This window comes from Otolemur garnettii, unplaced genomic scaffold, assembly GCF_000181295.1.
Source record: "Otolemur garnettii isolate 467f Iridium unplaced genomic scaffold, OtoGar3 scaffold00038, whole genome shotgun sequence".
Lineage (NCBI taxonomy): Eukaryota > Metazoa > Chordata > Mammalia > Primates > Galagidae > Otolemur > Otolemur garnettii.
Genome location: NW_003852433.1, coordinates 6,568,833 through 6,582,634, shown reverse-complemented (window position 1 = coordinate 6,582,634; position 13,802 = coordinate 6,568,833). Strand labels below are relative to the sequence as shown.

The window sequence follows — 13,802 nt, the reverse complement described above, 5'->3', positions numbered from 1 at the left end:
AAAAAAAAAAAAAAAGAAAATGAAAGAAAAAAAGAGTTTTGTGGTTATAACTTCTATACTCAGAAGTTACTCTTCCTAACTCTTCAGGCAATTCAAAACACATCTCTATACCATATTTGGCTCAGGGTGGTAAAGTAATCAAGGTTTGCTGGAGACTGAAGAGTTTTCCAGGTCGCTGAACTTCCAGTGCTAAAACAGGGAGAGTTCTGGGCAAACTAGGATGAGTCGATCACTCTACTTATGGACCTGCAACCTGCCACTTCTGATATAAACTATTATTCCTGATTCCCATGGATTAAAATAGATCTTGGATCCCTCCACACCTGGATGAGAAACTAGTTTGTTTCCATTCAATTTAACAAGCATTTTTTGAGTGCTCCCAATGCAAAGCTCTGGGGTCCAATGTAGTGAAAGATAGAACAGTGAATCAGAAGTGAATTCTTTGTTTAAGGCTATTCTGAGAGTTAAAATTTTTTTCTTTCTAAAATAGTTCTGATTTGCTTTCTGATTTTTCAGCGCCATTCCTTTTGCTTCTGCTGATTCATGGAACTCTAAGTGTAAGTGGGTTAAAAATGGGTGGACTGGTGATCACTTTAGCAAATATTTTAGGAAACATACTAAATGTAGGAAGCCTCTACTTCCCTATTTTTTTTTAGGGAAAATTTAACATAAAACTCTGTAATAAGAAGTAAGAAGAAGTCATCATATACTTGAGTCCTTACAAAGTCATATTACAAGGTGTTATGTTAATTCTTTTTGAACCACTGTTCTTTAAAAAAATGTTATTGTAGGCTGGTGCCTGCGGCTCAAAAGAGTAGGGCACCGGCCCCATGTTCAAACCCAGCCCCAGCCAAAAACTGCAAAAAAAAAAAAAAAAAAAGTTATTGTAAGCCAAATATTTTAAAGATAATTTTTAAAAGGCAATACATAAGTGGTTAAGTTGTGGCAATAACAGATACAAATACAAGTGAGAAAAGAATTGTCTTCATATTATAAAGAATGGTGCTCACGGGTTAGCCTAACATTTTCAGTTGTGTATTTTTTATTGTGGTAAAATATACATAACATTAAAATACCCTTGAACTATTTATTTATTATAGTAAAAATCACACAACATCATATTTACCATCTTAATCTTTTTCTTCCTAAGACAGGCTCTCACTCTATCACTAGGCTGGAAGGAAGTGGCCCAATAATAGCTCACTGCAGCCTCAAACTCCTAGGCTCAATCAGTCCTTCCACCTCGGCCTCCCAAAGTGCTGGGATTACAGGCCTGAGCCACCAGGCCCAGCCATCGTAACAACGCTAAGTGAAATAAGACACACACAAAAGAATAAACATTTTGTGATTGTACTCATATGAATTACCCATAATAAGTAAATTTATAAACACAGAAAGATTTGAGGTTAGTAGGGACTGACAGGAGAAAGAAATGGGGAGTTATTGATTAATGGGTACAGAATTTTGGGGGGGGATGCTGAAAAGTTCTGGAAATGGATAGCAGTGATGGTTATATAACATTGCAAGTGTACTTAATGCCACTGAATTGTACACTTAAAAATGGTTAAAATGGTGAATTTTATGTTATATATTGGTACGGGCTAAGTATTTCTGTCCCTATAAATTCTTATATTGAATCCCTAACCACCCCACTCCACCCCTCCCCACCACCCCACTCTCCAGCCAAATGTGTATTTGGAGACGGAGCCCTTGGGAGGTAATTAGGATTAGATGAGGTCTGGAGAGTGAGGCCTCCATGATGACATTACTGCCTTCATAAGAAAAAACACCAGGGACCAGGGGCTCACACCTAGATTCCTAGCACTTTGGGAGGCTGGAGGCTTGCTGGATTGCTTGAGGCCAGGGTTTAATACCAGCTTGAGCAAAAGTGAGACCCTGTCCCTACAAAAAATAGAAAAATTAGCCAGGCATGGTGCTACACACCTGTAGTCCTGGCTACTTGTGAGGATAAGGCAAGAAGATTGCTGGAGCCCAGAAGTTTGAGTTGTAGTGAACTGTGATGATTCTGCTGACAACAGTGCATTCTAGCCTGGGTGACAAAGTAAGATCCTATCAAAAAAAGAAGGGAAAGGAAATGGGAAAGAAAAGAAAGAAGACATGATAGAAAAGAGCAGGGGTCCTCAAACTTTTTAAACAGGGGGCCAGTTCACTGTCCCTCAGACCGTTGGAGGGCTGGACTGCGGGCCCCTGGAGGAGTCGGCTGCTAAGCAGGACAAGCAGCGGCGGCAAAAACACCTGCACCGGATAAATGTCCTAGGCGGGCGCATGTGGTCCGCGGGCCGTAGTTTGAGGACACCTGCAAAAGAGGCTGCTTTCTTTCTCTATGCTTGGGCCATGTGAGCACACAGTGAGAAGGTGGCCGTCTGCAAGCCAGGAAGAGAGCCCTTACCAGAACCAACCATGCTGGTTGCTTGATCTCAGAGTTCCCAACCTCTAAAACTGTGATAAAAAAATTTTCTTTATAAGCCACCTAGACTATGATACTTTATTATGGCAGCTGAGCTGGCTAACACATATATATTTAGCATGATAAAATCATTTTTAAAAATCATGGTAATATCATGCACATGGTTTTAAAAATAAACTACACTAAATTTACAATTTTTTTTTAAAGACACTATTCTACTTCTTTCCATCCCACCCTCAGTCTTTCAGCTGCCTCTTTTAGTAATTTTTGGCATATTTCTAAATAAGATGCGTATACGGGTAGTTTTTGTTTTCTCAATTTTGGACACCTTTTGTTGATTTCCATAAGCTTGATAAGAACTTAGTTTTCCCTCAAACCACCATGGCCAGCTAATCCTCCATAGCCAGCTAATTATTTTGAGGGAGCAAAAAAGATATTGGTGGGATTGGGGAGAGAGAAACATAGTAACAGAAAAGGTTCCCCAAGAGAAACAATAGGATGGAGATACATGTATCCCTTTTCCTTTAATTCCATGTGAACCTTCAATCAGCATTCTTATACTTCCTGCCAGCTGACATCCTGGGTCATTTTTGTAGTTTTCTGTCATATGACATCCTTAAAACTTCTTTTCTCTTCATTTGGTCACATTTAATCAAAGTTTCTACTCCAGGTTGCTGGGAAGCTTTTAAAAATTACCCAGGCTCAGTGGGCCCAGCCCCCACCTAGAAGGTTGGGTTCAATTGGCCTGTGATTAGTCAGGTGATTCTTCTGCGCAGCTTAAACTGAGAACTATTCATTCAACACCTATTCATTGAGAACCTTCTAGGTGCTGCCAGGCACTCTTGAAGGACTTGCCCATGTCAGTGAAAGTTTATGGAGCTTAAGTTTTAATGGCGGATGGGGGTGGGGGGAGACAGAAATTCTAGTGGGAGGAGCACCAGGGGGACCACTGAATTGGACAGGAAGGATCTTTGATTCCTGAGAGTCAGGGGTGTAGAAATTACTCAGTAATGTCTGTCGAATGAATGAATGATCTTTGACCTTCTCATACTTAACTTGCATTTTTTTCTTGGTTCATTTCACTAGACCTTCAGCTCTATGATGCTAATGACATGTCGAATTTGTTCTGTCACACCCTCAGTGCCCATTACAGGGCCAGCACACAGTAGGTGCTTCATAAACAGTACTTAAATGCGTGACTACATTAAAATGCATACCTGTATTCGTTATAGTAGCCTGGATTTCAAGAATATTATGCCGATTATCATTAATTAATCCCTACAAATAAACATTTGGGGAGGCATCGTCAACCAAAGATGCTCATTGGCACCTTGACAGCCATTTCACAGGCTGGCTCGCCCTATAAGCAACCCAGTAGAGCACCAGCAGCCACCGAGAGCCTGTAAACTCCTGCGAGCAGAAGGGCCCTCCCCGCCCCCTCTCCCGCGCAGCTTGCTCTGCCCTCTGCCTCCTCCTCTCCGCCCACTCTCGCCGCGGTCTCCTGGCGGCGGCGGCTTTGTCTCGTGGGCTGGTCCCCAGCGGCTTCCTCCCCTGAACAGCTGCTGCCCGAGGGAGGAAGCGGCGCGGGAGCTGTCCGGCATCCCGGTGCTGAAAACCCCGAGGGCTCGTTTTCCACCACTACCTTTAAGGGCCATGAAAAGGGCTCGCCCTGGCGCAGCGCGGCCATGGAGGAGGACTTATTCCAGCTAAGGCAGCTGCCGTGAGTGTCAAGTGTCATGGGGGCGAGAGGGAGGCAAGCAGGCTTTCTTTTAAAAAACGGAAACCTGCAGGGGCGGGGGCGGGAGGAGGCATCTCGGCTTGGGTTCTTGCATTTAATGGGAACTGTTTTCCGAAGAAGGAATTAGGCCTGGAGGAGACAAGCCATTTTCCTTCCCCGTTAGACCAGCGTCTGTATCTCTGACTCAGTTTATTTTTTTTCGGATCTGTCAGGACCTTATGGGGAGCCATGGGTGTTATGCTTTCCCCTTTAATTGGTCTTAATCCTAAAGGGATTTTGAGGTCTGTGCTTTAAGAAAGCATTAGCTGCGGTTTTGAAATGTGGAGTGAATTGATGAATCCACCCAATGACACCCGTCCTTTCCAGCCCTTCTCCTGTGCTGCGAAATTCCTAATTCTTCTGCAAGGTCTTTCGGAAAGGAACGATATTGATGTTGCGAACTGGTTTCTAAAGAGCTGGGATTCCTTCCTAGAGGAGAGGCTTGAGCAAAGTCCTGCTGTTTATGAAGTGTGTGAATGAGAGGGCTGAGCACTGTCGCTGACACCTCTTGCCTTCTTCTGAATGAAAGGTTTTTGTAACAGCTAGCTAGAGTGAGACCAACATCGGAACGTCAGAATACACTCCTTTGAGGATGGGGAATTTTTAAGAGATATCAAATTTGCTCTAAAATCTTAGGGCTGTGTAACCAAGCAATGGAAAGGACAGTGGCCTTGTAGAGAGGGGCTTTTTCCTACCACAAGTAGATGGTGATTTGTTAAGCAAATTCCAAGAAAGACCATTAAAAAAAAAATTTCTAGTTGTTGTATTTATTTTTAGAATCACTAGGCATTTGGATGGCAGAAGTAGATTCACTCTAAAAATTAATTATTGTTTGTATGTTTGTATTTTCTTGGCTTAAAAAATGGTATTTTTTTTCCTGTAAGCTACTGAGGAATTCTCTTAAGTGACTTTTAGTGTGGCTTATATGGTTCCCTGAGGCTCTTAGTATGGAAGGGGATTGTAATGTTTACCTTCCAGAGTAAGATTAACTTTTATTTTAAAATTTTAATTAATTTAAAATTTATTTTTAAGCTTTGGTTAATTGAACCACAAATAGCATATCTTATTATGTAATACAGCAATATTTCATGAATGTTAAAGGATGCCGAGTTATAATATCTGGAGGTTGATGTATGAGCACGTTAAAATGTAAATGTCTGATTATAACTCTCTCAAGGAAAACCTAACACTTCCATTGAAAATAAGTATGATTAAAAAATCAAACTATTATCCCCAAATTAAAAATAATTCAAAACCAGCAATAGGAATCCAGGTATTCAGAATAAGTCTACACATGGGAACTGTGGTTCTTCTGGGATAAATTTTCCAGTAATGTCAGAGCATGTGAACTTTAAAAAAGACTCATGTATATTCCACCTGCTAATATATAGACCAGACATTATTGTGACAATTCCTTCTTTAATTAAAAAGAAGTAAAAATAGGAAGAGGTTTTTACTTGTTTAAATTTAAAAATTAATTTAGTTTTGTATGAATATAATACAATGTATGAATAAATAAAAATAAAATCCAAAGAAAAGCACAAGAATAAAAGGTTAAGTCTCCTTCCCTTTAAATCCCAGTCCTTTTCTCCAGAATTAGATTTCTTGATTATTCTTTCTGATGATTTATAGACATATATACATATGTTATCTATTAAAGAGACAATTGTATACTGGTTCGGTACATTGGCTCTTGAATCAGACAGAGTTGGGTTCCTGACTCTGCCGCTTCCTGGCTATGTGACTTCAAGTAAGTAACTTAAGCTTTCTGAGACTTAGTTTCCCTAACTATAAAATGAGGATCATAAAAGTACTTGATTTATAGAGTTGTTGTGAAGACCAAATGAGATAAGTTGTGTTAAATTCTTGGCAGGCACAAAGCAGTCAATGCACATTAATAATATTAATAATAGTATTATACTACATCTGAAACATCATTTATAAAAACAAACTATGTGGGTTCTTGATGCTAGACTCTCCAAAATTATAATCCGTGATCCCCCAATCTACATTTGAGTGAGTTTAAAATTAACTTTGCTATGTATTGACCTCAATTTCTGAAAAAGAATGAGCTAAAACTGATGGCCACATGAATCTGAGTGGGTTACAAATCACGACTTAGATATTTTTTAAACCACACCCTGAGCATATTATGTACAGATTGCAGGCAGCAGATTTACTGTGAACAATATGGTTAAAAAAAATCAGAGTGCCTTGTAAAGGGTTGGCAAGAGTGGACTTTGGAATAGGCTCAGTCTCATGGGAGACCAAGTGTTAGTAGATTATAAGTCACTAAGTAGTTTACAAGGTTGGGAGAAGGGGTAAAGGCGTGACGGTGTTTAAGAAAATAACCCTTCCTTGCAGTTAGGAGCACCTTCTCACCGCTCTGGGATGGTTCATTTGAGCCCACAAACAACCCTTGCTGTCTACTCAAGGGACAGAACTGTGTACAGGAGATTCAGGAGCCTAGGATTTTACATCCACTGCTGCCTTACTGTGTGGCCTTTTCTAGGCCTCTCTTTTCTAGGATGATTTATTGGAAGCTAGTTTGTAGACTACATTGATTCGTTGCTTCTTTCATTCATTCAATCACTAATTTGCCTTAACACCATCCTAGGTACAAAGGATTCTACAACCGAGCAAGGTAAAATGGTTACTGACCTTAAGGAACTCACAGTCTAGAGTTGTAGGCCCAACATGGTAGCCACTGGCTACATGTGGCTATTTAAATTCAAACTTAAATTCTCTTTCAGTTATGTAATTTGTGTATGCAATGACTTATACAGCATAATTTACCATATAAAATACGTAAAATTTTAAAAATCTGCCCTTCAGTCATGTTCATTAAGCACATTTCAAATACTAAATAGCTATGTGTGGCTAGTGGCTACCTTATTGGGTAGCATAGGTCTAGAACATTTCCCTAATTGTAGAAAGTTCTGCTGGACAGCACTGGTCTGATGGGAGCGATAGATGGACACTGAACACATCATTGCACAAATAATTATGAGACTTGTCTTAAGTGGTATTAAGAACTAGTGCAGTGTGAGGGGACAAATTCTGGATAGGTGAGGGTGCAGACCAGGGAAGGCTTCCTCAAGGCTGCTAACATTTGAGTTGAGCCCTTGGAGATGTGTAGGAGTCATCCAAGAAAAAAGACAGAGCAAGGAGCATTCCATCCAGGAAGAGGGAAGTATCTGGGTAAAAGCTTTGAATTAGAAAAAAGTTTGGTGTGCCTCAAAATCAGCGGATGGAGCATCGGGAACAAGAGAGTCAGGAAAGAACTGCAGAGGACAGCAGGGACCAGGCTATACAGGGCCTCTTAGTATGTGACAAGGAGTTGGGACTCCGCCCTGCGTTTCTTGAGTACGCTTGCTAACAGCCTTATCCTTTGATATTGAGCTTAAGTCCATCCCTTCCATGAGTCTTCCCTGATTTCTGTTAGGCTTAATCAATAGGAAAGGTACAACTGTGGAGTCTGAGTTGGGCAGATTTGGGTTCAAACTCTGGCTCTGTCTCTTACTAGCTGGGTGGCCTCAAGCCAGTAACTTCATCTTCCCAAAGCTGGGTGCTTAATGTAGAGATAAGCACCCTATGCTCAGATGTGGCAGTTCGCTTCACGTGCTCCTCCAGGAGAGTGGCTCTGGGAAAGATTTCTTTGATGATCGAGTTCCTGCAGGCAGCCTGCAAAGCCGGGCTAGTGATAGCATCTGCCTGGCAGGGCTGTTGTAGGCATCAGGGAGATAAGCACTGTGAAGCTCTCAGCACAGTGCCTGGCTCTGAGCAAGAGCGCAGCTAAAGGTGCTGGTGTTACTCGTCTTTCTCCACTCTGGATTTGTTTCCCTAATAGCCACCTTGTTCAGGTAGTAAAGCACAGGGAATGCAAAGTCTCCATTGCAGAACACAAATGAACATGTTTGGTTTTGGAGTGAAAGCATGTGTGTGAACTTGAACTCTTCATCTTCCCTCCACCTGCTCCTCTCTCAGCCTCATCTATCTCCATTGTTGGCAACTCCATTCATCCCATTAGGGCCAAAAACTTTGGAGTCAACTTAAGGCTCCTCTTCCTCTTGCACTTCATTTTTGCCCCATCAGGAAATCCTATCGGCCCTGCCTCTAACCACTCTTCTTGACTGCTTTCACAACCCCCTAGTTCAAGTCTTCATTCTCTCTCACCAGGGTTGGTTGCAATGGTCTCTGTGCTAGTCTCCCCACTCCTGCCCTTGTCTCTCCACCACCAGTGCTCAACACAGCAGTCAGAGGGATTCTTTAAAAGTCAGATCATGTCCTTCCTGTGCTCAAGAACCTCCCATGGATCCCATCTGACCTCATCTCTTCCAGTCTTCCACCCATTCCTGCTGCTGGAGCCACTGTGCTATTCCTCAAACATACCAGGCAGGCTCCTACCTCAAGACCCACTGTTCCAGCTCGGTGCCTGTGGCTCAGGTGGCTAAGGCACCAGCCACATATACCTAAGGTGGCGGGTTCAAATCCAGCCCCGGCCCGCCAAACAACAATGATGGCTGCAACCAAAAAATAGCCGGGTGTTGTGGTGGGCACCTGTGGCCCCAACTACTTGGCTGGGCAGGAGGCTGAGGCAGGAGACTCGCTTGAGCCCAGGAGTTGGAGGTTACTGTGAGCTATGATACCATGGCACTCTACCTAGGGGGACAGCTTGAGGCTCTGTCTCCAAACAAACAAACAAACAAACAAACAAAAAACTGCACGGTTCCTTCTGTTTAGGAAGCTTTTCTTTGAGATATTTGCTTTTCCTTCATAGAGTCTTGAATGCCACATCTTCACCAAAGCTACCCTGATCACTCTCTTTAAAATTGCAGCCCTCTCTCACATCCATTAGGATGGCTACTATTGAAAAAAATCCCCCCAAAGCAAAATAACAAGTATTGGTGGGGATGTGGAGAAGAAATTTTAACATTTGTATGCTATTGGTGGAATATAAAATAACATACCCATTGTGAAAAACATGATGGTAGTTCCTCATAAAAATAAAATTGGCCGGGCATGCTGGTTTATGCCTGTAATCCCGCACTTTGGGAGGGAGGCCAAAATGGGAGGATTGCTTGAGGCCAGGAGTTCAAGAGCCCCCAAAAAATTAGCTGGGCATGCTGGCACATGCCTGTAGTCTCAGCTACTTGGGAGGCTGAGCCAAGAGGACCCCTTGAGTCCAGGAGTTTGAGGCTGCGTGAGCTATGATCAGGTCACTGTACTCCAGTGTGGATGACAAAGTGAGACTCTGTCTCTTAAAAAAATGAAAGTAAAAATAGGTATATGATCTAGCAATTCCACTTCTGGTTGTATACCCCAAAGAATTAAAAGCAAGGTGCTGAAGAGATGTGTGTACCCCCGCGTTCACAGCACCACTATGAGCAATAGCCAAAGCATGGAAACAACCCATGTCGTGGACGGATGAACAGATAAAATGTGGCCTACCAGCTTGGCGCCTGTGGCTCAAGTGGCTAAGGTGCCAGCCACATACACATAAGGTGGCGGGTTCGAATCCCCAGCCCGGGCCCGCCAAACAACAATGATGGCTGCAACCAAAAAGTGGCCAGGCGTTGTGGCGGGCGCCTGTAGTCCCAGCTACTTGAGAGGCTGAGGCAGGAGACTCGCTTGAGCCCCGGAGTTGGAGGTTGCTGTGAGCGTGATGCCATGGCACTCTACCCAGGGGGATAGCTTGAGGCTCCGTCTCAAAAAAAAAAAATGTGGTCTACCATACAAGGGGATAGTATTTGGCCTTCAAAAGGAAGGAAATTCTGACACATGTTGCAACATGGGGGAGCCTTGAGGATGTTATAAGTAAAATAAGCCAGTCACAAAAAGGCAAATACTATATGATTCCACTTGCTTGAGGTACCTAGAGTAGTCAAATTCATTGAAGTAGAAAATAAAATGGTGGTTGCCCAGGAGTTGGGGAAAGAGGGAATAGGGAATTAGTATTTAATGGATACAGAGTTTATGTTTTGCAAGATGAGAAGAGTTTTGCAGATGGATGCTAATGACAGTTGCATGACCACGGGAATGTACTTCATGACACCAAACTCATGCTTGAAAAGGGATAAAGTTGGGCTGGGCATGGTGGCTCACACCTGTAATCCCAGCACTCTGGGAGGTCTAGGTGGGCGCATTGCCTGAGCTCAGGAGTTTGAGACCAGCCCAAAGCGAGACTTTGTCTTTAAAAATAGCCGGGCATTGTGGCAGGTGCCTGTAGTTCCAGCTACTTGAGAGCCTGAGGCAAGAGGATCACTTGAGCCCAAGAGTTTGGGGTTGCTGTGAGCTATGACGCTCCAGTACACTACTGAGAGTAACAAAGAGACCGTCTCAAAAAAAATAAAAGAAAAAGAAAGAGGGTAAAGTGGTACATTTAATGTTATGCCTATTTTACCACAATTAAAAAAATAAAAACCCTGGAGTCTTCCTGTATCTCACGGTACCATGCTCTTCTTTTTTCCATAGCACTCATCACCTCCTACTATACCCTATAATTATCTATTGTTTCATGTCTGTCTTCTTTCACCAGAGTGAAAACTTCACAAGGGTGGGATCTGATGTATCCTGAGCATGTAGGTATGTGCTGTAGATTCCATCTAATACTGGATTCCAGTGCAGGCCAAATGATTAGGAGAGCTTTATGAATGAGAATCCGGAAAGTAGCTGAATTATTTTCCCTGACAGTTGGGACCACCGTTAGGAAGTTCTAGCAACTGAATGACTCGGTCTACCTGGAAAGATCGGACATAACTTTGTTTCTTCAATCTGTCCTCTCCTTCGTCCTCCCCTTAGACTAAATCAGAGAGATTGGGAGAATGGCATTGTGACTTACTGATTACGTGCAAAAATTAAAACAATTATTTAGTGAGTTTTTTTTTAAATTTAATTAGTTTATTTTTTAATTTCAGATTAATATCAGGGTACAAACTATTAGGTTACAATGTTTGCATTTGTTAGGGAAAGTCCCTGTTGTACTTGTGTCCCGCACCTAGACGGTGGTGGGCCACATACCCTTACACGGTGCCCATTAGGTGGGAGCGTGGCGATCCCCCCTTCCCCTTTCCTCCTCCCTCCCTGATCTCCCCCCATCTTGAATTGAATTGAGCTTTTCTCTTTGTGGGTGTGTATTAGATCCTCTACTGGCTTCATATTAGTACTGAGTACACGGGATACTTCCTTTTTCATTATTGTGATACTTTACTAAGAAAAATATGTTTCAACGCCAAAATAATTTTTTTATATGTATATATAAGAAAGAGTCTCACTTTCTTGCCTCCGGTAGAGCGCTGTAGCAACATAGTTCATAGCAACCTCAAACTCCTGGGCTCGAGCCATCTTCTTGCTTCCACTGCCTGTGTAGCTGGGCACCTGCCACAATGCCTGACTATTTTTAGAGACGGGGTCTGGCTCTTGCTCAGGCTGGTCTTGAACTCCTAAACTCAGGCAATCCGCCCTCCCCCGCCTCCCAGAGTGCTAGGATTACAGGCATGAACTACCACACCCAGTCTAACAATTTGTTTTTGTTTTTTTAGAGACAGAGTCTCACTTTATCACCCTCAGTAGAGTGCTGTGATGTCACAGCTCACAGCAATCTACAACTCCAGGGCTTAGGTGATTCTTTTGCCGCAGCCTCCCAAGGACCTGGGACTACAGGCCCCTGCCACAATGCCTGGCTATTTTTGTTGCAGTTTGGCCAGGGCTGAGTTCAAACCCGCCACCCTTGATATATGGGGCCAGCACCCTACCCACTGAGCCACAGGCACAGCCTTTGTTTGGTTTTTTAAGAAATGCCCTTGCTTTGTTGCCCAGGCATGAGAGCAGTGGCATGATCATGACTCACTGCAGCTCAAACTCCTGGGCTCAAGAGACCCTCCTGTCTCATTCTCCCAAGTAGCTGGGACTACAGGTGTTCACTGCCCAGCTTATTTTTCTAGTTTTTGTAGAGATGGGGTCTTGTTTCTGCTCAGGCTGGTCTTGAACTTCTGGCCTCAAGCAATCCTCCTGCCTCAGCCTCCCAAAGTGTTAGGATGACAGCTGTGAGCCACCATACTTGGCCTTAAAACAATTTTTGAAAAAATATTTTTAAATTGACAAATAAAAATATCTATTCACAGTGCACAATAAGTCGTTTTGAAATATATGTACATTGTGAAATGGCTCTGTCAAGCTAGCGGATACGTTATCTCACATACTTATTTTTGTGTGTGTGGCGAGAACATTTAAAAATCTACTCTCAGCAATTTTCAAGTACATGACACTATACATCATGAATATCTATAGTTAACCACGTTGTTCAATAGATCTCTTAGACGTATTCCTCCTGTCTAACTGAAATTTTGTACTTTTTGACCAAAGTTTCCCCATTTCCCCTGCCCTGGCCAAGCCCCCGGTAACCACCATGTCTTGACCATTGTGAATAGTGCTGCAATGATTTTAAGACTAATCATTCTTGATGTTGTCCCAGGTAAACTCTTTGGGCCCATGTTGACCCTTGTAGGGGAGTCATGTGTTTAAGTTCTACAGGAACAAGAAGTAGGTTCTGGCTCCTTTAACTGAGGAGATCTCTGCAGAGACACAGAACCAAACTAACTGGGAAAGACACACATGAGACTTCCTGCTGGCCCTCATCCTCCATGCTTGGTATGGCAAATGGATAGAGAGGGTCCTTGGCCAAGGGGGAGACATAGAAGTAAAGTGTCACCCACTTCAGGCAAAAAGTAGGGAGATGTTGTAATAGCCTGGGGCCCTCAAAGGTAACCCACCAAAGCCTTTAAACCCTCAAGCACAAAGCCTCACACACCCTTTCATTTCTTTATGTTTGCATTTGGTTTTGATACACGGTCCCACTTTGTTGCCTCTGCAAGAGTGCAGGGAAGGGATCAGAGCTCCTGCAACCTCAAGGTCTTGGGCTGAAGTGATCCTCTTGGTTTTGCTTCTTGAGTAGCTGGGACTACAGGCACACCACCATGGTCTTCCACATTTTGTATTTTTGTGTGTGTGTGTGTGTGTGAAGATAGTTTCACTATGTTGTACAGGCTGGTCTCAAACTCGTGGCCTCTAGTGATTTTCACGCCGCCTGGGCCTCCCAAAGTGCTGGGACTACAGGCATGAGGACTACAGCCCTGCCTGTTTCAAACACATTTCTATCTATACCAGCCAGCCTCACCTCTCAGGGAAGTGTGCCTCGATGACTTAAAGGGAACAGTCCAGAGGCCAAAGAAAGAAAGTGTCCTGATAAAGAGACCATTGTTTGAGTGGTTTTGGTCTTAAGGAGGATTGTTCCAGGTCCAGCTGGTCTAGACAATGGCTTGATAGACCCAGCCAATCTCTTCTCTGGATTGTCTTGAAAGAATTATGCAGATTTGCATGTAAATGATTGTGTGATCTCAGGCAATTCATTTAACTTCCTTGAAAAGTAAGAGGGTGCCTGGGTCACCTTAAAGGGAATTTCCAGCTCTTAAAGACTTATAATTGTCAGCTCATCTATGGAGATGCCTGGCATGATCATGGATTATCATGGTTGTTCTAGTGTAATTATTAATAGCATCTCATCCGCTCTTCAGCCCAGGCTTTCTCTTTTTTTTTTTT

The 13,802-nt window shown here is 43.0% G+C and overlaps 1 protein-coding gene across 1 annotated transcript in view; it reads left to right on the top strand.

Annotated features, from left to right (window-relative positions):
• Positions 1–3,740: 3,740 nt before the first annotated feature.
• The window catches only part of SVOP (SV2 related protein), a 92,303-nt gene continuing 82,241 nt past the window's right edge, over positions 3,741–13,802 (top strand). Inside the window, exon 1 of the mRNA XM_003789886.2 lies at positions 3,741–4,148. Coding sequence (XP_003789934.1) covers positions 4,114–4,148 — 35 coding nt within the window. The 5' untranslated portion in view covers positions 3,741–4,113. The remainder of the gene's footprint in view (positions 4,149–13,802) is intronic.